This window comes from Doryrhamphus excisus, unplaced genomic scaffold (assembly GCF_037039965.1).
Source record: "Doryrhamphus excisus strain RoL-2023G ecotype Guam unplaced genomic scaffold, RoL_Dexc_Guam_v1.1 HiC_scaffold_84, whole genome shotgun sequence".
NCBI lineage: Eukaryota > Metazoa > Chordata > Actinopteri > Syngnathiformes > Syngnathidae > Doryrhamphus > Doryrhamphus excisus.
Genome location: NW_027621884.1, coordinates 1,821 through 27,075, shown reverse-complemented (window position 1 = coordinate 27,075; position 25,255 = coordinate 1,821). Strand labels below are relative to the sequence as shown.

General features: G+C 55.2%; 2 protein-coding genes across 2 annotated transcripts; both read right to left on the bottom strand.

Annotated features, from left to right (window-relative positions):
* Positions 1-346: 346 nt before the first annotated feature.
* LOC144898105 (cytidylate kinase-like) lies at positions 347-997 on the bottom strand. The gene has a single exon (XM_078788982.1). The coding sequence runs from the start codon at positions 995-997 to the stop codon at positions 347-349; it is 651 nt and encodes a 216-aa protein (XP_078645108.1).
* A 21,772-nt stretch (positions 998-22,769) lies between these two features.
* Positions 22,770-24,575, bottom strand: LOC144898104 (CRISPR-associated exonuclease Cas4/endonuclease Cas1 fusion-like). The gene has a single exon (XM_078788981.1). The coding sequence runs from the start codon at positions 24,573-24,575 to the stop codon at positions 22,770-22,772; it is 1,806 nt and encodes a 601-aa protein (XP_078645107.1).
* Between the last annotated feature and the right edge of the window lie 680 nt (positions 24,576-25,255).

The following is a 25,255-nucleotide window of genomic DNA, read 5'->3' as shown; positions in this document are numbered from 1 at the left end:
GGCTGGGGAGCGTTTCTTGGATTGTTGTGGGGGGGGTTGGTGCGGATTCTGTTGACGCACCATGTCACGTGGAGCATCAATTCGATTTGTCATGTGTTCGGTTCACGTCCTTATCAATCAGGCGACCGATCGACGAACAATTTTATTTTTGGCTTGCTGGCTTTCGGTGAAGGGTGGCATAACAACCACCATGCGTTTCCAACGTCCGCCCGGCACGGTTTGCGTTGGTGGCAAATCGACACCAGCTGGATGATTATCCGATGCATGCAGATGGTCGGTCTGGCGTGGAACATCAAATTGCCCAGCGGCGAAACGGTCAACCGGAAAGTGGCCTGATCACGGCAAGTCACGGCGGTTGCCGGTCGATTTTTTCACGAATCATCGCTTCCAGACGGTCCACGACGTCGTCTTCGGACAAGTCGTCGCAATGGAACAGGTGCGCGTCGCTGGCCGGAACCAGTCGGCCGGTCGGTCGTTGGGCGTCACGCTGGTCGCGCTGTCGTTGTTCGATCAACACGTCTTCCGCTTTGGTGTCACCGCCGATTTGCAACGCCCGCCGGTGCGCGCGAACTTGTTCGCTGGCCGTGAGAAAAATTTTACAAATCGCGTCGGGGAACACGACGGTTCCTTGATCGCGGCCTTCACACACAAATTTTCCTGACGACGCGATTTGTCGCTGCATTTCGACCAATCGATTTCGCACCGTTGGGCAATCGGCCACTTCAGACACGTGCCGGTTGATGCGGCCGGTCCGGATATCACCGCTGATGTCACGACCGTTGACCCGAACCTCGCCGTCGCGGATTTCGATTCGTATTTTTTGCAGCAAATTATTAAACGCCTCGCTGCCAACGGGCGCTTTTTCCTCGAGCGAACAAAAAGTGATCGCTCGATACATCGCTCCGGTGTCAAGAAAACCGAAGCCCAGACGTTGCGCCAGGCGCCTTGCGACGGTGCTTTTGCCGACACCCGATGGCCCGTCGATCGTGACAATCATCGTTACCAAAACAGTTCCACCGAAACGATTTCACCAGGGGTCAGTTCCACCACGGCCACCCCGTCGTCGATCGGTTGATTGATTTCGACCTGGCCACTTAAATTCACTTTCCGCGCCGCGATCCATGGTAATGGTCCGGTGATACGGACGTCGCCGGATTGGAAATGAGTTTCCATCAACCGCACGACCAGGCTGTCGGGCCCGTCGGTTCGCCGGACCCGTTGCCATGACGTGGCGGCCACATGGCGACGGTTCAAATGGAACAACCAGCCGTCACCAGAAAGCGGCATGGATTCTGGCGTGCCGGTAACGAGCGGTGGTGACAAAAATTCGATCGCCTGATGTCGGGGGTTTTTGACATCGTACCCGATCTGTAAACCGAACCGGCGACATGATTCGCCTTTGACCATCAGCAAGGTGTCCAATTTTCGCCGGTCCACCACGCGGTGGTACGCCAGCCCACCGGTCGCCAGGCTGATGGTCAGCGCGCCGTCGGAAATGTACACCAGGTCGGGTGATACCAAACGGGGTGCATCGGTCCGGCGACGCGTTTCCATCGTGCTGCCATACACATCGGCCATTTCGCTGCGCCACGCGAGCCGGTTGCAAACATAACTGTTCCAGGCGTCGTCGCCGAAACGTGCTTCGACCGGTTCAATTTCCATATCGATATCGATCGTGCGCATGCCGCGGTACACCGTGGTCCATTGAACAAACCGGGCAATTACTTCGCGTTGAGCGGTGGTCGAATCGACGATCCGGCCCGTCGATTGGATCCGGCCGCAAACCGGCGAATCGACCGACGTTTCGATCGAATCGACCACCGGTTGACCATAAGACACCACCCCACCGGTCACCACCTGAGGGTTTTGATAACGCATCGAAATGTGTTGTGACAGAATATTTCGGCGGTGTTGGTAACTGACCAATGAACCCATACCACCAGTCGCCGGATCGATCGTCAATTCGAAAAACTCATTGCGCAGCAAATGGCCCTCGACCAGCGATCTGGGTTCGCGTCGTTTAAACCATCGCCGTCGTTTTTTGGGACCGGCCCGCCGCTGGCGCCGACTCGACAGCTTGAGCATTTACATTGACCCAGCCCATCGACGGCAAATCGACAATGGCGCCAACATCGGGGTCCGCAGCATAGACGGATTTGAGCGTCGACCAGTTGATTCCCGCCGGCAACCGGGTCCGGTCAATAAACACCCGGCGGGGAAATGACAACGGATTCCAGATGACACGGTCGCGGCACGTAATTGACGTATCGCTGAGATTCACATTGGGGTCAGCAACCGTTTCGTCCGGGCTGCGGCTTGCTGGAACATCCAACTGACGGGCCAACGTTTTGACATCGTGCCAATCCTTGACAGCCCGCGGCAACAATGGCGGCGGTGAAACCGATTTCAAGCAGTCCTCGCCATGCGACGGTGCTTGAGGCCGGCAACCCGATTTCAGAAAAAACAGCATGGTCCACCACGCTTCATTCCGGCGGACCTGAAACTCATCGATCCACCGTGAAACGTTGTCAGAAATCACATCCCGTTTGCCTTGCTGACATAATCGGGCGAGGTGATTGGAAAAATAGCCATCGGCAATAAATTCATCGTAATCACCGGCGCTGGATTGGCTGTCAAAAAAACGGTCGACCGTACCGAACTTTCCCAGCACCGCCGAATAACGGGACATGGTGATCAAATCCTGATACGCGTCACACGTCCGTCCGGGCCAATGGGCCAACGGAATCACGGCAAAAGCATTGGCGTCAAGCATCTCGCCAATGGTCACGCCAAGGTTGACCAAATCGTCAGAATTTCCTGCGGTCAGAACACGTCCGGCAACGGCGCTGACGACCGATCGGTCGGGGCCTTGCCAGCCGATCAACGGTTGATGGTAGAACGGGATTTTGCTGCCATCAAACGACAAATGCAACGCACCGGAAAACCCGAACGATTCGATCAACGACGGGAGCCGTGAATCGAGTCCACCACTTGACTGGCCATAAACGCCGGCCCGATCGCCGCGCAAAGTCTCGATGATCTGTTGACCACTGGCCACCGAATCGATCCAGGCTTCGGTGGACAATTCGCCGGTTGAAACGCCCGTCGAAAACTCATCCCCGGCACTCCCCAGGACCACGCCCACCGATTCGTCGCCGGCGGTGATCTGTTTCAACGCTTCGGGGTTCTGACGCTGGATTTGTTTCAGCAATGGTTCTCCGGCTAACAAGTTGGTGGGTGTTGACCGATCCGCAAAATTTCGCAGATGATCGTTCAAGACCGACCCGATCGTCGACGGCGCCAACAACGTCAGATCGAGCAGACAAACTTCGGCAGGAAAAAAGTATTCTCGTTCCTCCTGTAACAGTTCAAAACAGCCGGCGAGATGCTGACGAACACCGGCTGACGAATCATCGGCCACCGGATTACCAGTGACACCGCCGATGTCGGATGTTGGACCGGTGTTAACGTCGGCCTGTTTCATCCGAGATGCCTGGAAAGCATCCACCGCTTCAAGTAATCGCTTTAAAAAAAGCGGTTCGTCCAGGTGATCGGCATACCGTAACGTCCGGCTGAGCAACCGGACCTGAAGAAACGCATACCCCAGAGCAAAAAAGTCGTCGACGATACCATCGCTGGCAAACGGTTCATTTGTGTTGGCAGGTGCCGTGCATGGACCACCCGCTTTCCCGCAACGGCGGTTCGGGCCGGTGTCGTCAATCGGTGCCAACGATTGTAAAGCCGATCGAACAATCGCATGGCGTTCAAGCCGCCCCGAAACGACGTGTCCTCCGTCGCGTTCGATGCGATTTTGAAAACCCGCCGGCAACAAATCCGAACTGATGGTCGGAACCACCAACAACGTATCGGTGCCGTCCTGGGGTGCGTCGTCGACATGGATCCAAGTCGGAATCCGTCGACAGCACGCAAGCAATTGCGGGTGCCACAAACTGGTCCAGGCTGACAAAACACTGGTGGCGTCGTCACCGGTACCGCAGGTCGGAAAATCCTCCCAGCTTTGGCAAGGCAACAAAACGGCGGTACTACGGATCATCGACCGAAAACCGGTTTCCCGGTTAAGTGCTGTTTCGCGGGGTTAGTCGTCGCATGGTATTCACCGCATGTTTCCCGTTGGTCGCGGCCGGATTTACCGGTGCCCCACCAGCGACGTGGTTAGCGACAATCGCATCGCTGCCAACGTGTACCGTGATCCACCGGGGGCAGGCGGGAAACATCGGAAAATGTCGGTTGACCCCATTTTTTTCGATTTGACCGCCCATAAGGGGGTCATACTGAGGGCGAAAAGTTGACATGTGGCCTGTTTCGACAATAGTATTTAATATGGTGGTTGCCTGAAAGGCGTTGACTTTGGGCACCGAACGTTCAATTTCGGTCGTCCGGCTCCCATCATTCGATGCGGGTACGGACAGCCAGGTGGTTGTCGTGAACCCCTTTTTATATTTTCCGGCGGATTCTTGATGGCAAAGAACAAGGCGTTTTGGGGGATTGACATCGGCCAGTGTGCGCTCAAGGCGCTTCGATGCCAAAACATCGATGGGCAAATTGTCGCCGATAAATTCGATTTTGTCGAATACCCGAAAGTATTGTCGCAAGCCGGCGATGACCAGGCGGATCTGGTTCACGACGCGTTGGGAAAATTTCTTTCGCGGAACCAGGATATTTACCAGGAATCGGTGGGTATCGCCGTTCCGGGACAGGCCGGGTTGTCCCGGTTTTTTCAACCGCCGCCGGTCGACGCCAAAACGTTGCCGGACATCGTCAAATTCGAAGCCAGACAACAGATCCCGTTTCCGTTGGAAGAAGTCATCTGGGACTGGCAGCAACTGTCCGTGTCAACCAGCGCCGAAGAAACCGGCGAAATTGATGTTGGCCTGTTTGCGATGAAGCGGGATGCCGTTTATCGGGCGTTGCAACCGTTTGCCGATCACCAGATCGAAATCGACCTGGTGCAACTGGCTCCGTTGGCGACGTACAACGTGATCCGATACGACTTGTTCGATCGGGATGATCATCAAGAACTGGATCTTCAAACGCCATCGGATTTTGTCGTCGTGGTGATGTTGGGAACTGAAACGACGGACTTGATTATCACCAACGAGCGCAAATTGTGGCTGCGCAGTCTGCCCGTTGGCGGCAATCATTTCACGCGTCAACTTTCCCGCGAATTGAAGATGACGTACGCCAAAGCCGAATTGCTCAAGCGCAACGCGCATCGGGGCCGAAGACCAGAAAACCGTATTCCAGGCGATGCGGTCGGTTTACAAGGACCTGGTGACCGAAGTCGAGCGATCGTTGAAATTTTTCCAAAGCATTCAAAACGACGCTCAGTACAGCCATGTGGTGCTGTTGGGCAACGCCGCGAAATTGCCCGGATTACGCCAGTTTCTTTCAAAACAAGTCGAATTGAAAGTCACGCGTCAGGACGAATTTAATCAATTGACCGGCGGCGAGATCATTTCTCAGCCCGGGTTTAAAGACAAATCACTGGCGATGGCCCCGGCTTACGGATTGTGTTTACAAGGTTTGCAACAAAGCGCTCTGCACACCAACTTGTTGCCGCAGGAATTCGTTCACGAACGTCTGGTTCGGGCCAAAAAACCATGGGTTCTGGCCACCGTCGCAACGGTCGGCCTGGGGTTGATGCTGGCTTACGTGCCGCTCGCTTCGGCGCTGCACCGGGTCGCCGGCGATAACACACTTGGCGGAAAAATTTCCTGGGATGACGCGCAAAAGAAAATCAACGCAACGAACACGACCAGTTCCAGCTTGATCAATCAGGACCGGACCCGGAACCAACGCCTTGGGAACGTCAACGAGTTGAATTCCGCCATGACCGAAACGGCGGAAAACCGACAGACCTGGATCGATTTGTTTTCGGCGATTTACCAGACGATTCCCCGCGAAGACGCCATCGACGGTGGATTCGATCGACGTCGAAGTATTGCCGTTCAGCAACCGGAAAGAGTTTTTTATTGATCACATCGATTCGAAACCCGTTGGTGATCTGGCGTCCTGGTACGACGTGGCCAAACCGGCATTCGACCAGCAAGCTTTCGGTGGCAAGGCATCGTCAGCCGCTGCCGATCCGACGGAACCGCAGGACCGGGAACCGCAGGACGGCGACCCGCGACCGCCGCCGCTGCCCGGAATCAGCCGAATGCCAAAGACCCCGATGCGCTTTCAGGACCCGGTTACGTCATCGAAATTCGGGCGCATCATTTCCACAACAGCAGCGACGCGGTCAGGGCGGAACGCGCCCAACGGTCTTACGTTATAAAAACGCTGATCAACGACATGTTGAACAAGGACATTCGCCTGCCGGGCGCTGACCGAACCGACGAAATCTACAAGATGTCGGATCTGGGCGTCGCGTACCCCACGCTGATCTGGGACATCGCCGAGAGAAAAAATGTAAAAATCCCGGTCAACCCCGGGGCGGATTCGACATTTGGCCTTCGTTCGGAATCCGGCGAAACCGAAATCGGTGCGCCGACACGGCCCGCTTTCGGGGCGCCCGGATCCGCATCACCGGGTGCATCCGAAACCGACGACCCGAATTTCCAGATGGCCTCGCGATTTGATTTTGCGGTCCAGTTTGCTTGGACACCACGAACGATCGAACAGCGGCGCCAAGCCAGGCGAATTCGCGAAAAAAAAGAACAAGAAGAAAAAGAACAGGAAAAAATTCGCACCGAATCACAAAATGCACAACAACGCACCCGTCGCGCCCAACGCGGCGGTTAATCGTCTTGCTCGAACGCCGGTGAAAATTTTCCGGCGCCAATTTTTGCCCGTCCCGATTGAACGTAACAGAAAAACCTGAACCCAACGCCTGAGTATCAAACGATGGAACAATTGCAACCAGCGATCGAATGGCTCAAAAAGCATTACTTTTGGGTTTGCTGTGCCGTGATTGCGGTCGCCATGATGGGCGCGTTTTATGCGTCACAAGGACCGATCGCCCAACAAACCGAAAGCCAGGAACGCAAGATCCAATCGGCCCGGCAACAACTGCTGGCCGTTCGTAATAAACGACCCGATGGCGTGCCAGCCGACCGGCCGGTTCCGCACCCCAATTCCATCAGCAATACCAAAACCGGCGAATTGGTCAGATCGTCCGAAAAATCGGCCGCCGACACCTGGCACCGACAATACACGCGACAACGCGAATTGTTCCGCTGGCCAGCCGAAGAAATCAACCATGACGGTTTTATCAACAAATTTTCCGCGCTTCAATCAGCCGAAGATGTCCTCGGGTACGACCCCAGTCAGTTTGACCCCAACGCCGCGTTGCGACAAATTTACAAACAGATGCTCGGCCAGCGGATGGTCAACTTAAGTGCCATCGTCGACACCCGGTGGAACGGTGGCGATCTGGCTGGCCATGAAAACCGCTTTGGTGCCGGTGAAACAGAACGGTTGGGCGGCGGCGTGATAAGGAATCGTTTTTCCGCGCGATCGGGCGAATCAACTGACGAAACTGACAATTTCACCGGCCTGGTGCAGTGGGCACCAGCCAACCAGTCGTTGTGGCACAAGAAAACAACCGAATTCCCTCACAAACCCCCTCAAAGCGAACCGTCGTTGTATGAAATCATGCTGCTTCAGGAGGATTTGTGGGTCGTCGAATCGATCTTCAAAGTGATCGCGCAAGTCAACCAGGGAACCGATTCATACGAACAAGCCAACATCCGCCGGATCGACCATGTTCTGACCGGTCGCGAAGCATGGTTGTCACCCGACAAGATCAAATTAAAGGAAGCCAACGTCCAGATCGAATCGCGATCCGAACAGAAGGCTTTGTCCGGCGCGTCGAGAAAGCCGGGCGCTTCGGCGCCGACCGCCACAACGCCCAAGCCACCAACGCCGGCTCGTGGCGGCGGAATTTCTTCATCGGCGAACGAAGCCAACTCCCCAGCCCATCATCGATACGGTGATCTGGAAATGGCTCCGCTGCCGGCGAGTCGTATATTACCACCGGTCGACGGCAGACGCCGCAACGCCGCTTCTTCCCGGCGAACGACCCGACCAACGAGCCCGGCTGGGAAAAACGAAGAGCTGCTGCTCGGTTTTGCCAAACGCCTGCCGGTTCGCATCGGCCTGGTGATGGACGAAAAAAAAATCGTCGATTTCCTGGCGGCCTGCAACAACAGTGAACTGCCAATCGAAATTCGACAGGTGCGGATCAACCGGCACGTGCCGCATGATGGAAATTTGACGGCGCGAGGTGATATTCATTTCAAATCGTTAACCGGCGATGGCGCCGCAACTGCTTCACCCGGTGTCGGCGGCCAATCTTCCGATCGATACCGGGAAGCCGATCAATTCCGAGAAACTGAAACCGGCGGCGCCGAAGCCACTCCTTTTCGATCGCCATCGGGAAATCGCGACACGGCGTCAATCGATTTCCGGCTTGACACCCGTACCGATTATTACGTACCGGTCGAATTTTACGGCCTGGTGAAAATTTATAACCCGGTCGATTTCAAAGCCTTGAATCAGACACCTCCCGAAACCGATGGCGAATCGGGTGAACTGCCCGGCGGACCGGCCGTTTCAACCACTTCGCCGAGCCTTCGGTCCCGTTAGGATCAGCCGTTGGCCTCGGGCAAACTGGATTTTGTCAAGCTTCCAGCTACCTATCAAAGACTCAAACGTTTTTCACAAGGATACATTCGATGGCCAAGTCCAGCGTTTCGAGCGGAACCTTCGGTGACCTGCTGAAGCTTCATTTCGAGAAACTACTGTTCGGTTGTGTCGTTGCAGGAATTGGTTATTTCGCATACGGCAGCCTTGGTAAAAAAACGTTTCAGCTGACCCCAGATCAACTCGATCGCGAAAACCGTCAAGTCGCGCAGATTTTCAACGACGCGCAGTCATGGAAAAGCATCAGCGAGCACCGTAAAGCCAACACGGATTCGTTGCAGACCATCAAAACGAATGAAGCTGAACCGGTCGATGCCGGACGTTTTTCGACCGGCGTGTTGCTCGGGCATCGCATTTCGACTCGCGGACGCCGCAGCGACCCGCCACTGGCACCGCCGACCGATATCCGGGCTTTTCCCATTTCCGGCCAATTGGTGATTAACAGCGATTCGGGAATCACCGCGCCCAGCCGGCCGTTGGGGCAATTACCCGGATCGTTCCGCCCCTGGTCATTTCTGGATCCGACCGTCCAGGGCTGGAACGCCCGGTCGATCGGCTTGCGGAATCAGGCGATGGTGTGTGTCCAGGGACTGGTTCCATTTGAAACTCATTGGCGGGATTTTGATGCGGCTCTGCGCGACGCGCAAGCCTGGTATCCACCACGAGACCGTCCCAATTACGTTTATCTGGAAATTCAGCGACGTTCCCGCGGCGATGACGGTAATTGGCAACCGTGGGTACCGATGTCTGAAAAAATCAATTCGATCCGCCGACGCTATGCGCCGCTCCGGGTTGCGCCTGAATTTGCTCAAACCCGTGATACACACGCGGTGTTGACTCACCCGTTGCCCCCAATCGTCAATGCCGATTATCAATCGTTCGCGGTTCACCCGAATCTTCAACCATTTGATTACGCAACTTTGATCGACCCGGTCGCCCTGGATGAAACACCCGGAGGCCGTTCCGCGGATGATGCCGAATTTGACTTTGACGCCGACCCGTCAGCCGGTTCCCCGACTCGCGGGCCAGGCTTGGCGTTGCCGGGACATCGGCAAGGCCAACGCCGCGATGACGATTCGCGACCACATATTCAAACGGCCGGTGAGACCGGACGGGTTTTTATCCAGGAACAACCCGATTCAAAATACAAGTTGATCCGATTTTTTGATCCTTTTACTCAGGCCGGTGCAACGTACCAGTACCGGGTTCGTGTCTGGGTCGCTGATCCCAACATCGAAACACCCGCTGGCCTGGCCAGCCGCCGGCCACCGCGCCGACGGCCGACGGAGATTGCAGACATCATGGGAGCCGACCGGGAATCGGTTGAAGAACAATTCCGCGAAACTTCCGGTCCAACGGGAAGCTTCGGCCCCGGTGGCCGGATCGATTCAGATAAATCACAACGCCCTGGTCTGGAATCGATCCAACGGCGGGTGGTTACGAATTCAATGCTTGCCCCGGAAGTTCAAACCAGAATTCGTCGTCAGCGCAGCCAGGAATACCAGGAATCATTGCCGAAAATCGACGGCCGGCCGATCGATTTTCTGGCATTCGCCCGACCGAGCCCGTGGAGCGAACCGACAACAGAGGTCGCCATCGGGGGACCGGCGAACGATCGTGGCGTGTTGGCCGCCGGCTTTCAAGCGCCCTTGCGTTCATTTGGTTCATTTAAATTACAACTGTTTCGACCGGTGGTCGATTTGACGGTACGGGCCCCAAATCCGGCCGGTTTTGTCGAGTATGCCCGATCGTCGCTCGGCGAAGCTGACCTGGTTCGCTTTTCGGCGGCGTCCCGACTTTTGAACCCCGTCAGTTGGTCGGTTCACGAAGCACCCCGGACGGATGTGGAAACCGACTCGATTGTCGTCAGCAGTCTCGGCGGTGAAGTCGCCGATTATTACGTCGGGAAAAACGGGCGGCGCGTGTCGGTTCGGCCTCAGGCGTTTGAAATGACTGTGCCAGGTGAAGTGTTGCTGATGGATCGTAACGGCAATTTCATTATCCGTAATGAACTGGATGATTTCGCCGATGTCCGGTTCAGCAATTTCGAAGATGATACCCGACTCGACGGGACCCCCGAAATCAAGGTTGAAGACCCCCCCGACGATTCAGACGGTCGGGAACGTTTCAGAGACGACGACGATTTCCGCGACGGCGGCCCATAGCATTCGCAAGCTCATTCAACGGCTCCGTCGGATACAATGGTTCGTCCCGGAGTATTCGGGAATTGACTCCGCCAACACCGATAACCTGGTCAACCACGATGCGTCGCGAACCCGCACAAACCAACCCGATCGTACCGGCTGCCGATCACTCGTCCGATTTGGAAATCAAGGACGCTCGGGTGATTTTTTCAAGCGTCTGGGAAAAACTTGAAGAAAATGTCGGTCACGACAATTTACGTTTCCCAGAGAACTGATCTTGCTCGGCGGCGCACCGGGCAGCGGAAAAGGAACTCATACCAGTTTTATCACCCAGGCCCGCGGTCTGACTTGTCCACCGGTGATCGTCAGCGAATTGCTCGATTCACCGGAAATGAAAGCCCTGAAAGACCGGGGCCAGATGGTCGGTGACAAGGAGGTGGTTGAAATCGTTTTCAATGAACTGTTAAAGGAACCGTACCGACTCGGAGCGATTCTTGACGGTTTTCCGCGAACGGGCGTGCAAGTTGAATGTCTCAAATTACTGGTCCATCGAATCAATTTGCTCAATAACGAATACGCAAACACCCCGTTGGCAATACACTTCCGGCGCCCAACCATCCATGCGATGGTGTTGTTCGTCGGCGAAAAAACCAGCATCCAACGGCAATTGATGCGCGGAAAAAAAATTGCGCAACACAACCGCGAAGTCGAAGAAACCGGTATCGGAACATTGCAGGAATTGCGTTCGACCGATTTGAGCCGCGAAAAAGCGTTGCAGCGGTATCGAGTGTTCAAGGAACAAACCTGGGATGCGCTGCAATCGTTACAGGAAATATACCATTACCACTTTATCAACGCCGAAGGCCCCATCGAAGAAGTCGAAGCCAACATTTTAAAGGAATTACAATATCAAAGTTCGCTTGAACTCGACCCCCGGACGTTTGACCGGTTGCACCCGTTGCCGTTGGCCGAAGCAATCATTGTCGGAGCACGACAGGGACTGGTGCAACGACTTGACAGTTACGAAATTGAACACACCGATCTGTTTGTCCGCGTCGTGGACATGATCCGCGACAAATTCATGCCCATTATCACCCGGCACGCCCTGTCAGGAAGGGCCAGTGTCAACACCGAAGACCCGCTGTTGAAAACCCGCTGGCGCTGTCGATGTTGATCGATATTTTTCCGAAAGAGGTTACCATGCGGTCGTCGACAAGCGGATTCGCAGCACTCCCGAGCGAGTCGATTTGCAAACCGGAAGAATTGTACTGGGCTACCGTTCGGTTTTCCGGGTCCAGATTTTCTTTCGGGCTCTTCCATCCGCCGGGGTTGATTCAAGGTGATGATTCACCAGGACGGTTCGGGTGCGAAAACAGCGCCCCGATCACGAGCTTCGGGCCTGGCGAGACCCGACTTGGCCCCGGCGGTCGGGTAAATTACAATCGACCCGGCTTGATTTTCGATATTTCGTATTCCTTCTGGACGGATGGCTGAGTCTGGTTGAAGGCACCGGTTTTGAAAACCGGCGAGTGGGTAACTGCTCCGGGGGTTCGAATCCCTCTCCGTCCGCTGGTTCGGTCACCTTGATTTCACGACGACCAACCGCCATGAAAAAAGTCCGCTTTCTGATGATCGGCGGGTTTTTGGGGGCCGGCAAAACCTCGATGATCGCTCGGCTGGCCGGGCATCTGATGCATTCGGGCCAAGCGGTCGGCCTGGTCACCAACGACCAGGCATACGACCTGGTCGATACGCGGTCTTTGCGTGCCCAGGGGTTTTCTGTTGGCGAAGTCGCCGGAGCCTGTTTTTGTTGTAATTTTGATGAACTGGTCTCGACCGCCGATTCCCTGGGCAGCGAAAACATGCCCGACTGGATCATTGCCGAACCGGTTGGCAGTTGCACCGACCTGGCAGCGACGGTGATCCAGCCGTTTCAACAATTGTATCAGGACCGGTTTGAAATCGGTCCGTTGATCGTGTTGCTCAAGCCCGGTCACGGCCAGCGCATTCTAAGCGGCCAGGCCAACGCCGGATTTTCACCCAAAGCCGAGTATATTTTTTTGAAACAGATCGAAGAAGCCGACGCGATCTTTGTCAACAAGTGTGATCAACTTTCGACCGACCAGCGTCATGACCTGGCCGGTCTGTTGAACGACCGGTTTTCGAAACCGGTCCGTTTTTGCAGCGCCAAAACCGGCGAGGGTTTCGATGAATTGCTGGCCGTCGCTCGCGAATCAGCCCCGGTTCACGCCGGTGCAATGGAAATCGATTACCAGATTTATGCCGACGGCGAAGCCGAACTGGGTTGGTACAATTGCCGCCTGACCGCATCACGTGAACCGCCATTTGATCTGGACGACCTGGTGCTGAAAATCGTCGACCGGATCGGTACTCATTTAAAAGAGCAAGGGGCCGAAATTGCGCACCTGAAAATTCTCGGCCAGACGCTGCACAACACGTCGGTTGGCAATCTGGTCAGTTCCGACAGCGAGCCGGAAATATCGCTCAAGTCAGAAGTCGAAACGACGTCAGCCGATATGTTGGTCAATGCCCGAGTGGCGATTGACCTGAAACATTGGAACATTCGGTACAATTGGTGTGCGATAAAATTTCCAGCGATCAACAAGTCGACTTACAACTTGACAGTGTCCAATGTTTTCGCCCGGCGCCACCCCGGCCGACACATCAACGCGATCGGGTTTGATATGCGATCCGGCTTGAAATGGACTTTTCAGGTGCTACAATATCGCAGCGTCGCTGTCGGATTGCTGTTCCGTTGGATTGTCGTTCAACCGAACAAAATCTGGTTAGGTAGCTCAGTTGGTAGAGCAACGGACTGAAAATCCGTGTGTCGCCGGTTCGATCCCGGCCCTGACCACTCTGATATATCAGCGCCAAACGCGTTTTTCTGACTCGGCGAAAATCTCACCGGTACACCTGATGGTACACCCGCCGGTACACCTGACGTTAACCGGGAAGCGGTGCCATGGCGTTCGACCGGCGAGCGAGAATCATTCTCATGACCGTACGCCGGGGGCAAATACCCGGTCGGCCATCAATTTCACGAGACTTGCGTGCGTCTTGCGAGTCATGATTACCGAAAAGACTTGAAGCAATCAAACAAAAGAGCTATCGATATTCACAGGTCGCGATTTCTTTGGGTTATGGTGGTTGTAGCATCAACCTTTATCGGAAAGACGCGACTTTTTTCTGGTCGTTTCCAATTGTGCGATCATGCCGATGTAAATCTTGCCGTTTGGGTATGTAATACGATAGATGATATTCATCAGTGGAAAGGGGGCTGGGGTTTGACGCCGCCGAAACCAGATGCTGACCGGGAAGAACAACAATTCGATCGCGCATTCGATCTTCTTCGTCAACTCGTTGGCATCGTTATCACCAACTCAACATATCAACAACTCAACCGGGCCTTGATGGCCGGAGGGCGTTCCTGATAGACGGGACAACCATTTCGCTGGCTCGAAAACAGTCATTGCAAACGACTTTCCCGCCGGCTTCGAACCAATTTGGCGAGGGAGTTTGGCCGATCGCTCTGTTGACGGTTTTTCACGAGCTGGCTACTGCCCCAGGCTGGAGCGATGTATGGGAAAAAAGCTGTTTCGGAAACGCAACTGGCCTGTCTGGGAACGCAGCAGTTGCCAGAACATTCAATCATCCTTGGCGATGCAGGTTCGGCATTTTCGGAATTGCCCACGCAGGGGTTCAATGTAGTCATGAATAACAGGACCCATGACCCGTGAGCCGATCTCGACAAGCACCGTTGTCGTCGGGCCGGCGTACTGTTTTGCGACGCGACCGATGCCACGCCCTGTCTCTGTGGCAAGCACGACTTTTTGCGGGTCGATGCCATCGGGTCGGACGGCTTCCCCCAGGTTAAATGTTTGCGAATCGCAGTTGAACTCATGGACCCCTGTTGTATTGGCCCGCAATGGATCCGTGTCGCCGACCCTCGATCGCTGCTGCGACACACCGAGAAAGTTTGTGTCGTCTGGCTGCCCGGCCGCCGGGGCCGGCTCGGCGGTGACCAGGTCACCAACCTCAATCACGGTGTCCGACGCAACCGCCCCAGCAATCACCGGGCGGCCTCGCCGTGTCGATATCGAAATTCGTCTGACATTTAAAAGTCCCTTTGTGAAGTTGTGAGTTGTCAGGTTGCGAGCAGGCGCCTGGCCATTTCTTTTGCGTCGATTTGCTCGGTGAGCGGTTTTTTGCGGCGGCTGGTAAACCGGCTTGTCTGGCGCCCGGGGTGGGTATCCCGGTGCTTTCGTGCCAACCAGGACTGCTCGATCGGCAATCATTTCAAGCCGCTTTTCTGATGAGTCAACAGACAGCAGCTGTTCCATAAACAGCTGCGAAACATGCCGCCCGTCAGTCTTGACCAAGCCTGCGGCGTCAAGCTGTTTGTCAATATCTTCAACCAGCTGCGCCTGTTTTTCTTTCGCCTGGAACTGGGCGACTTGTTCCTGAAGCAATTGATTTTGTTGCTTAAGTGCAACGCTCTCTTCGGTTGGCTTGTCTTCGCCAGGAATGTTGGCTGGCTCGACGCCCATCAGCTTCTGCTGGGCCTTCATGATTTCGGCGATTTTTTTCATTGTCGCTTTCATGTCGAGGTCCTTGTCCTCGACAGCCGACAAGATCATTTGCTTGAACGCCGATTTGATTTGTTCGTCAGGATTCATTTTTTCGGGATCCGCCCCCGGGGCAGGACCAATCATTTCAGGCATTGGCATGATTTGACTTTCAAAAAGACTGGTGGTGGTTGCGGGATCAGCGACCAGGTCCATGCTGCGGACAGCAACAATTTCCCCGACAACAGTCATCCCGTTTTGAGTTCCTTTGCATTGCAAAAATGCGTTGTGCGAAAACCCAAGCGATTCCGGACTATTTTCCGCGTCCCATAAAAACTGCTCGGCGGACGGGCTTCAATGGGGCCGCGGTTGGTTAACCGCGGAAACTCGGTCGATGTTGCCCTTCGCAGTCGACCCACGAGAAAGCTTCAATGGGCCGCGGTTGGTTAACCGCGGAAACTCACTATCATCGCTAATAAGAGTGAAAAACAAATCGCCGCTTCAATTGGGCCGCGGTTGGTTAACCGCGGAAACGATTGACGCTGAGCCTCAAACATTGGAAGATTCCCGTACTTCAATGGGGCCGCGGTTGGTTAACCGCGGAAACGCTTTCGATCCCTTGCACTTTGCCGTTGGACAGTTTCAAACTTCAGTGGGGCCGCGGTTGGTTAACCGCGGAAACTCGGCGACTACCGACGGTTACTTTCCTCGACAAAAACTTCAATGGGGCCGCGGTTGGTTAACCGCGGAAACCCATGCTGACCGAGGGGTGACGCATGCGCATTATGTACTTCAATGGGGCCGCGGTTGGTTAACCGCGGAAACGGGACATCGTGTCCCATGTCTCTGATCGAGGACATTACCTACTTCAATGGGGCCGCGGTTGGTTAACCGCGGAAACACGAGCGGAAGAAGGAGACGGAGCGGGCAAGGAACGCAACTTCAATGGGGCCGCGGTTGGTTAACCGCGGAAACACGAGCGGAAGAAGGAGACGGAGCGGGCAAGGAACGCAACTTCAATGGGGCCGCGGTTGGTTAACCGCGGAAACCAGGACATTGGGAATCACCGATCGGCGGCGATAGCGGACTTCAATGGGGCCGCGGTTGGTTAACCGCGGAAACATGTCGTGTATCGATGACACCATGTCGTGTGTCGGCGAACTTCAATGGGGCCGCGGTTGGTTAACCGCGGAAACGCGACCGCCGGTTGACAATGTGCTGGTTGACTCTGACTTCAATGGGGCCGCGGTTGGTTAACCGCGGAAACTTGAGCGTCATCCCAACAGTCAACCCGATGATCTTACGACTTCAATGGGGCCGCGGTTGGTTAACCGCGGAAACGGCCTGACACAGCCGCTGGTCAACGTCTACCTGACCGACTTCAATGGGGCCGCGGTTGGTTAACCGCGGAAACATCATGCGGGGTCAGCGGTAGCATTTGATACCGGCCAGAACTTCAATGGGGCCGCGGTTGGTTAACCGCGGAAACACAGGTTGGCAAGAGAGCCAATCCCTGCGCCGGCAACTTCAATGGGGCCGCGGTTGGTTAACCGCGGAAACTCGTACCGAACGCCAGTCAGGTCCACCGCATATCGAGACTTCAATGGGGCCGCGGTTGGTTAACCGCGGAAACTCGGTCAGTGATGGCAACAGCGTAGCCCCCGCTTCACTTCAATGGGGCCGCGGTTGGTTAACCGCGGAAACACGCACTGGCCGCCGTATTGATCCGCGATCTTGAAAACTTCAATGGGGCGCGGTTGGTTAACCGCGGAAACCGATATATGCAACACACGCACAAGCGAACGGATAGTCACTTCAATGGGGCCGCGGTTGGTTAACCGCGGAAACCTACTCATTTTCACTGTGACATCCTCTACCGTCATGCAACTTCAATGGGGCCGCGGTTGGTTAACCGCGGAAACTCGACCGGCCAATGGTACCAGTTCGGCGGACTGGCGTTACTTCAATGGGCCGCGGTTGGTTAACCGCGGAAACTTGGTCGCCCAGGTGTCAGTGATCTTCCGCCACAGGACTTCAATGGGGCCGCGGTTGGTTAACCGCGGAAACGCAAGAATCCGGACAGGAATTGATCAAGCAAAGGATAACTTCAATGGGGCCGCGGTTGGTTAACCGCGGAAACAGGCCAATCCAACAATCATTGGCTTGATTCGATTTACATACTTCAATGGGGCCGCGGTTGGTTAACCGCGGAAACGCCGGAAAAATTTTCAAAAAAATCAAAAAAACCCAGTACTTCAATGGGGCCGCGGTTGGTTAACCGCGGAAACCGGGAAAAATTCGCGAGGAAACTATCGGACCGACGAAAACTTCAATGGGGCCGCGGTTGGTTAACCGCGGAAACTTTCTGATGCGCCCGACTCTCATGTGTTCACCGATTCCGAACTTCAATGGGGCCGCGGTTGGTTAACCGCGGAAACGCCGGAAAAATTTTCAAAAAAATCAAAAAAACCCAGTACTTCAATGGGGCCGCGGTTGGTTAACCGCGGAAACGCTGGCCTTGTAGCGATTTTTTGGACATCAGATAAGCTTACTTCAATGGGGCCGCGGTTGGTTAACCGCGGAAACGGTCGGGCATGATGATCAGATCCCCAAAACTTCAGCACTTCAATGGGGCCGCGGTTGGTTAACCGCGGAAACTTCGTCGCCGCAGAGAAATAACGATTCTCAGCGACAACTTCAATGGGGCCGCGGTTGGTTAACCGCGGAAACCCAACCGGGGCTAGCGCCCATCGGCTCACGGGGCGCGCAACTTCAATGGGGCCGCGGTTGGTTAACCGCGGAAACGACACCAGAACTGGCAACCGTTGTGCGCGACGTGTCAACTTCAATGGGGCCGCGGTTGGTTAACCGCGGAAACTCGGCCGGACCGATAAACACAGCCGGCACAGCGTCCAAACTTCAATGGGCCGCGGTTGGTTAACCGCGGAAACTGTTTACAACCGAACCGTTCATCGCGCAACACTTACTTCAATGGGGCCGCGGTTGGTTAACCGCGGAAACGCAATCGAGCAAGCCTACGAGATCGGCGGCGAAAAAACTTCAATGGGGCCGCGGTTGGTTAACCGCGGAAACCTGGCGAAATTCTGGAAATTTGCCAGGCAAGTTTTGACTTCAATGGGGCCGCGGTTGGTTAACCGCGGAAACATCACGCCGCAGCACATTATTTTTGCCGATCATTTTACTTCAATGGGGCCGCGGTTGGTTAACCGCGGAAACGGGTCCGCACATTGACCCCGCTCGCCGAATCCGACGAACTTCAATGGGGCCGCGGTTGGTTAACCGCGGAAACATGACTGCGGGGACGTTTTATTCGTTGATCGCTGCGCACTTCAATGGGGCCGCGGTTGGTTAACCGCGGAAACATCGCGGCGCGCAGGTGACGCGACGCTTCTCGCATCCTTCAATGGGGCCGCGGTTGGTTAACCGCGGAAACCCGACGCCGACTGACCACGCCGAAACAGAAACGGCTGCCTTCAATGGGGCCGCGGTTGGTTAACCGCGGAAACTTTTTTGGCCGGCGAAACACATTAGCGACTGACGCCCTTCAATGGGGCCGCGGTTGGTTAACCGCGGAAACTGTTAATCGGAACGTGCGTGTCAGTTGGCCGCGAAACCCTTCAATGGGGCCGCGGTTGGTTAACCGCGGAAACCAGCTGCGATACTTTTGATTTCACCAGGGCCAGATCACCTTCAATGGGGCCGCGGTTGGTTAACCGCGGAAACTCGCAACCAAGACATCGGGGACGCCGGTCTGCTGGCGCCTTCAATGGGGCCGCGGTTGGTTAACCGCGGAAACGCCCGCAGCTGCTCCGTATCGTCGCCTACAATCATGCGCCTTCAATGGGGCCGCGGTTGGTTAACCGCGGAAACCAAGGACGGATCGCGTCGATACCGAAAAGCATACATCTCCTTCAATGGGGCCGCGGTTGGTTAACCGCGGAAACGATAAAACCTATGGCAGCGCTTGCCGCCAGGGATACCCTTCAATGGGGCCGCGGTTGGTTAACCGCGGAAACTCCCGGGCACTAGTGGATTTTCGTGAAAAACAGTCCCGACCTTCAATGGGGCCGCGGTTGGTTAACCGCGGAAACACATTTCCGGTAAATGCAAACGATCGGCCACGGCTATCCTTCAATGGGGCCGCGGTTGGTTAACCGCGGAAACCTGTCTTTCGCACCAGCCAAGGGAATCGTTGGTCATCCCTTCAATGGGGCCGCGGTTGGTTAACCGCGGAAACCCGGAAGCAATTTTCAGAGGACGAAAAATGAAGCTAACCTTCAATGGGGCCGCGGTTGGTTAACCGCGGAAACGCGGTGGACCTGACTGGCGATCGATACATCGTGGATCCTTCAATGGGGCCGCGGTTGGTTAACCGCGGAAACCCGGCATGGCGAAATATATTTTTCGCTCGGGGTCTCTGATGCCTTCAATGGGGCCGCGGTTGGTTAACCGCGGAAACGCGTACCAGCGCACGATCCCGTTCGCCTGGTTGGAAAAACCTTCAATGGGGCCGCGGTTGGTTAACCGCGGAAACAAAACACCAAAAGCCTTGCGACGGAGTTGGTGCTGGCCCTTCAATGGGGCCGCGGTTGGTTAACCGCGGAAACCGATGTACAAAAGCGACGGTGAATTTTTGATTTCCGACCTTCAATGGGGCCGCGGTTGGTTAACCGCGGAAACGCGTCGGCGTGCCCCATGATCGCTCTCGCAGCCTCCCTTCAATGGGGCCGCGGTTGGTTAACCGCGGAAACTCCGACTCTTTGTATTCTGACGCTTCAGCTTCGTCGTCACCTTCAATGGGGCCGCGGTTGGTTAACCGCGGAAACGCCACGTAACGCCGCCGAACTGCCTGGCCTGTTCCACGCCTTCAATGGGGCCGCGGTTGGTTAACCGCGGAAACGGGATCAAACGGACATTCGTAGATTTCGGCGTCCGCATCCTTCAATGGGGCCGCGGTTGGTTAACCGCGGAAACCAAGCGAAAACTGCGAACCTATCGGGCAAATGAAAAACCTTCAATGGGGCCGCGGTTGGTTAACCGCGGAAACAGCACCGGCGCAAGTCGCGCCGGTACCGGGACTTGCGACAGTGCTTGCGACCACCTCGCCATGCTAACGAACCGTGAACGACTTTTCAATCCCTTTGCCGATGCTGTCTCGCCAATACCAACGAGAAATTTATCGCAATTGCCCACTAAAATGAATACCGCCCAAAACTGCGAGCACCAACCGGCTTTTCTCAATCACCTGGCCCCTCGCAGAATTCAACACCCCTTCTTTGTAGCGGCAACCAGAACGGCTCACCGCATGTGTAGCTGTAGCCGTAGTGCTTCACACTGTTGCCCCCAGCACCAGAACGGCTGAGACTGAGACTAACCGGGGCTAGCGCCCAATGGTACTTACTTTACATCGGAGTCCTTCATTTTGCTGGCCGGTTTGGTTCGTTTTTCGAAATGGACATCCTTCGGGCGTTTGCGATATGCTTCGCGTTTGAAACGCCGATTGGGACGCCGGGGCAGCTTGTCCTTGCGAGCAATTTCCAACGCCCGGGAAAACGCCTTACGCCAACGTGATGGCTCTGCGTGCATGTGACGAAGCAGGAACGTCTGGAATGTCGTCCAGGTTCGCTTGAAACTCATCCGACGCGGTTCCACCTGCTCCAACCGCGCCGCTTCGCTGCGAAGCCAGCACGTCAGATTGTAGGCCACCACCGATGTATAAAGTTCCTTCAAGAACATCTCCACGCTTCTGGCTCGGATCTGTTCGGCTCCCAGAACCACTTTGAAATTGCGAATGTCAATCTCAACGTCGTAGCGACGCTCGAAGAGCCCTGCCAGAGTGAACGCGTCCTGTGGCAACGTACTGACCAGATAAATCGTCAACGTATCGGTCACCGCCACCTCGTGCAGGGTCACTTCAACTGACGCGTCTTCAGGAAGATCCGGTTGGGTCTTGCGATTCTGAGCAGTCGGCTTCCAATTCAGCTGGTACGATCGGTGATGCTCCGATTCACTTTGCAGACTCGCTTGGCGACGGAGCGATTCAAAGTTCGACTTCTTCATCCGCAGCAAAACGTCATGACCCCATTGAACCCCTGCGTAGGCAACTCCGAAAATGCCGAATCCGGCATCGCCAAGGATAATTGAATGTTCTGGTAACTGCTGCATTCCCTGACAAGCCAGTTGCGTTTCCGAAACTGCTTTTTCCCCATACATCGCTCCGACCTGGGGCAGTAACGCGCAGCCACTGGCCAGCTCGTGAAAAACCGTCAACAGAGCGATCGGCCAAACTCCCTCGCCAAATTGGTTCGAAGCTGGTGGGAAAGCCATTTGCAATGACTTCTCTGGAGCCAGCGAAATGGTTGTCCCGTCGATCAGGAACACCCTCTGATCATCAAGGCTCGGTTGAGTTGTTGATATGATGCCAGAGCTCACTTCGTCAGCAAACCACCGGGCTACTTCCAGTGGCAGGCGTGAACGAGCTCGGCTGTAGGCGGCGCTATTGGGCGAAAGGGTGTTTTCGTCGAGCCGTTTGTTTTCGGGCAAGCAGGACGGTTTCGTTTCGACCAGGTGTTTGACGGCATTTTCGAGTGACGAGTCGGGCTTGAGTCGTTGGTAAACGAGCATCCAGAGGACAACACTGGCGGTGTAGACGGTATGAGCGCGTTGAGCAAAAAGCTCATTGGCTTCCTCGAAGTCAACGAGTTGATGAAGAAGCTCGAATGCGCGATCGAATTGTTGTTGTTCCTGATCAGCATCTGATTGACCAGCATCTGATTTCGTACGAAAGTCCATGACAAAATGACTCCTTTTGAGGAAAAGAAATCATCGATGCGCAAATGCCGTGCCAAAGTTCCAGATTTTACGGCCGGCAGCCAAAATAGTTTAAAGTAAGTACCATTGGGCTATCGCCCTTCGGCTCATTGGGGTTGTGCCTGTGGTTGCCCTCAGCACCAGAACGGCTGAGACGGTGGGTATTGTTATTGTCCCTCTGTTGCACCCAGCACCAGAACAAGGAGTCAATACCCCACTGATTCAAAATTCTTCGAAATTGTTGTTGTCCCACTGTTGCCTTCAGCACCAGAACGGCTTACCGCGATGTGTAGCGGTAGCCGCAACGCTGTCGACATTCGTTTTCCAAGGAACGGTGGCTCAGTCCGATCCATGTGCCGGGAACAACGAACACCGACCTCACACGACGCTTGCTGGAAAGGAACCTTTGGCTCAGGCCGATCCATGCGCCGGGAACAAACCCCCGAGCACCCGTCGGCATTCGTTTTCGAGGGAATCGTTGGCTCACGGCACACCGCGAACCGAGCTTGCCGTCGTCTTTGACAGCCGTCGATTCGCTTTACCGGGTCGTGATGACCGGATAGTCAGGTATTTCGCCAATCAAAACCCGGGCCAATAACCGAACCTGCACTTCGAGCATCCGGCGGTAACTGACTCGATATCCGAAAAGCGGATGGGTAATCACCTGATTCATTCGCTGTTCATAACATTGGAAAAACGATTTTCTGCCGTTGGTCGTCAATGCAACCGCTTTGCCGGCCGATATAAAATCTCGCTCGGTCACCATGCCCTGGTTGACCACACTGAGCACTGCCGAATCGACAATCAACGGACGAAACGGTTCCATCAAATCGAGCGCCAACGACGGGCGGCCAAACCGCGGTTGATGGTAAAACCCAAGGTACGGATCGAGTCCCGCAGCAGCACAGGCGATCGTCAAATCTTTGGCCAAAACACTGTAGCCAAGTGACAGCAGCGCGTTGACCGGATCCCGGGGCGGTCGTCGGTTACGGTGACGAAAATCCAGGCGAAACGGCGTGTCGGACACGTCTGAAACGACCGGTTCCATTGGGTCGCCGTGGCGAGATTTAAGCATGCCATCAAAATTTTCAAAATAACTTCGTGCTGCCATCCCTTCGACTCCCAGCAATCGATCCAGGTCGCGGCAATTTTCCGCGTCCCGCGAGAGGCGTTTGAGCAAATTCAATGTTGGCCGTTGAGGTTCAACGTGATTGCGCATCAACATCGTCCGCTGGTTGCGAATTTTTCCGCTGACGAGTTGCCTCGCCAGGTGAATGCAAAACTGCCGGTTGTCCGCGTTACGAAATTGCTCGCGCCGCCAGAAGATGTTTTTCAAACCAACTGGCTGAGTCATGCCGCGAAACCAGCCTCCGTAACTGTAATAAATTAACGGGACTTCGGCGCCGAGTAACGCGGAAGTGGCTTGCGTGGTCACCTGGATATTGCCAAACAAGTTGACCTGACTGATATCCCGCAACCGGACCGTCCGGATCGTTTTGCCTTTTTCCCTGATTTGCAAGACTTCACTGCGAACCCCAACGGACAGCCCTTGTTGATTCAGATACAGCGGTCGCCGTTCATCGCGCGGAGTCAACAATTGTCGCAGTGGCCGCCTGGCCGGCTGGAGCGGGTCATACCGGTTTGCACCAAACCGGGGCCCGACGTCGAACAGCCACGATTGAGTCCGGCCATTTACCCGCTGGCCACCTTTTTCATGGTTTGTTGAACCGGTTTCTGTATTCGAGAAAAACGATGTTTCGTCTGGCAAACAGATGCTGACGAGTGAACAGCCCGGGCATTTCGGACTGTTGACCAGAGGTGGCGGCATGCGGCGCGCCTGTCTGGCCCGGTCGGCTCGCCGAATTGAATCGATTGTGAATTGTAACAACGGTTCGTCGATCGGTACGCGAACACGTTGTCGCGTCTGATTGAAAAAGATGACTCCTTCGTCGCATTCAAAACCATTATCCCGCAACACCAATGCCTGGGCGGCCAATTGAACCTTGTCCGGATCCCAGACGGTCAACGACCCGTCGTCGGATACTTTGGGTTTGCCCCGTTTGTAATCCACCGGCGTTGCCATCGAGCCAGTCGATTCGACCAGGTCCAGTTTGGCGATCACCCCATGGCGCTCGCTGGCCAAAGTGACGCTGCGGGCGTGAATCGTTTCAGGTTCCGGGTCCGAATGTTCAGAATCGTCACCGGGTGAGTGTAGCGGCGTCGGTTTTTCGTCGACGCGATGGTGAACCCGTTGCCCGTCGAGCGTGTGTTCGTTGTGGGCAAACAATCCATCGACATGTTCCAGATAAAACAACCGTGGACAGTAAACGTATTCGTTGAGCATCCTGGCCGGCAAATAATCCCGGTGTTGTTCAGACGGGCGATCAGAAGCATCAGAACGGATCACGGCGAAACCTCCCGGGTCAAATGACGACTGACGACTGTTCAAACTGGCTGTATGCCTTGCCCAGCGATGTGATCTCACGATCACCCCGGTTTGCCGTTTTTCCCAATTTGATAAACAGCACCTGGTCGTTACGGTGGTGAATGATGTCGCTTAATTCCGCTTCCAACTGAACCCGGTCGGCATTGGACAGTTGGCATTCAAAGATGCTGTACTGGATGTGTTCACCCCAATTTTTCATCGTACGAAAGATCCGGCGAAGCCGTTTCTGGTCGCTGATGTCATAACAAACGATGTACGTGTAACGCATCGGACAGTCTCTCAGTCGCTTGCTGTTGAGCCGGGTCGTTGAGGCGGGCCGTCGGCGCCGCGATGAGCGGCCCGACAAAGACCAGCAGTTGGTTTCAGCTTAATTCAAGCTGCGGGAATTTCCGCGCATCGGACCGCGAAACGCGGCCAAATGCGCGGAAAAACCCGTCGCGAGCCTTGATACAATCGTTTCAATTGTCAAAGAACATAAAACCAGACCGGTGGCGACGCTTTTTTGGCCACTGGTCCGTCACCGGGCCCATTGTACCCCAGAAAAAGTCTGGATGGGGCGTGAAGCGCTGGTACAAGCC

Excerpts from the sequence above, each read along its gene's own strand:
- LOC144898105 (XM_078788982.1), bottom strand. The coding sequence starts at position 997 with ATGATTGTCACGATCGACGGGCCATCGGGTGTCGGCAAAAGCACCGTC.
- LOC144898104 (XM_078788981.1), bottom strand. The coding sequence starts at position 24,575 with ATGCTCAACGAATACGTTTACTGTCCACGGTTGTTTTATCTGGAACAT.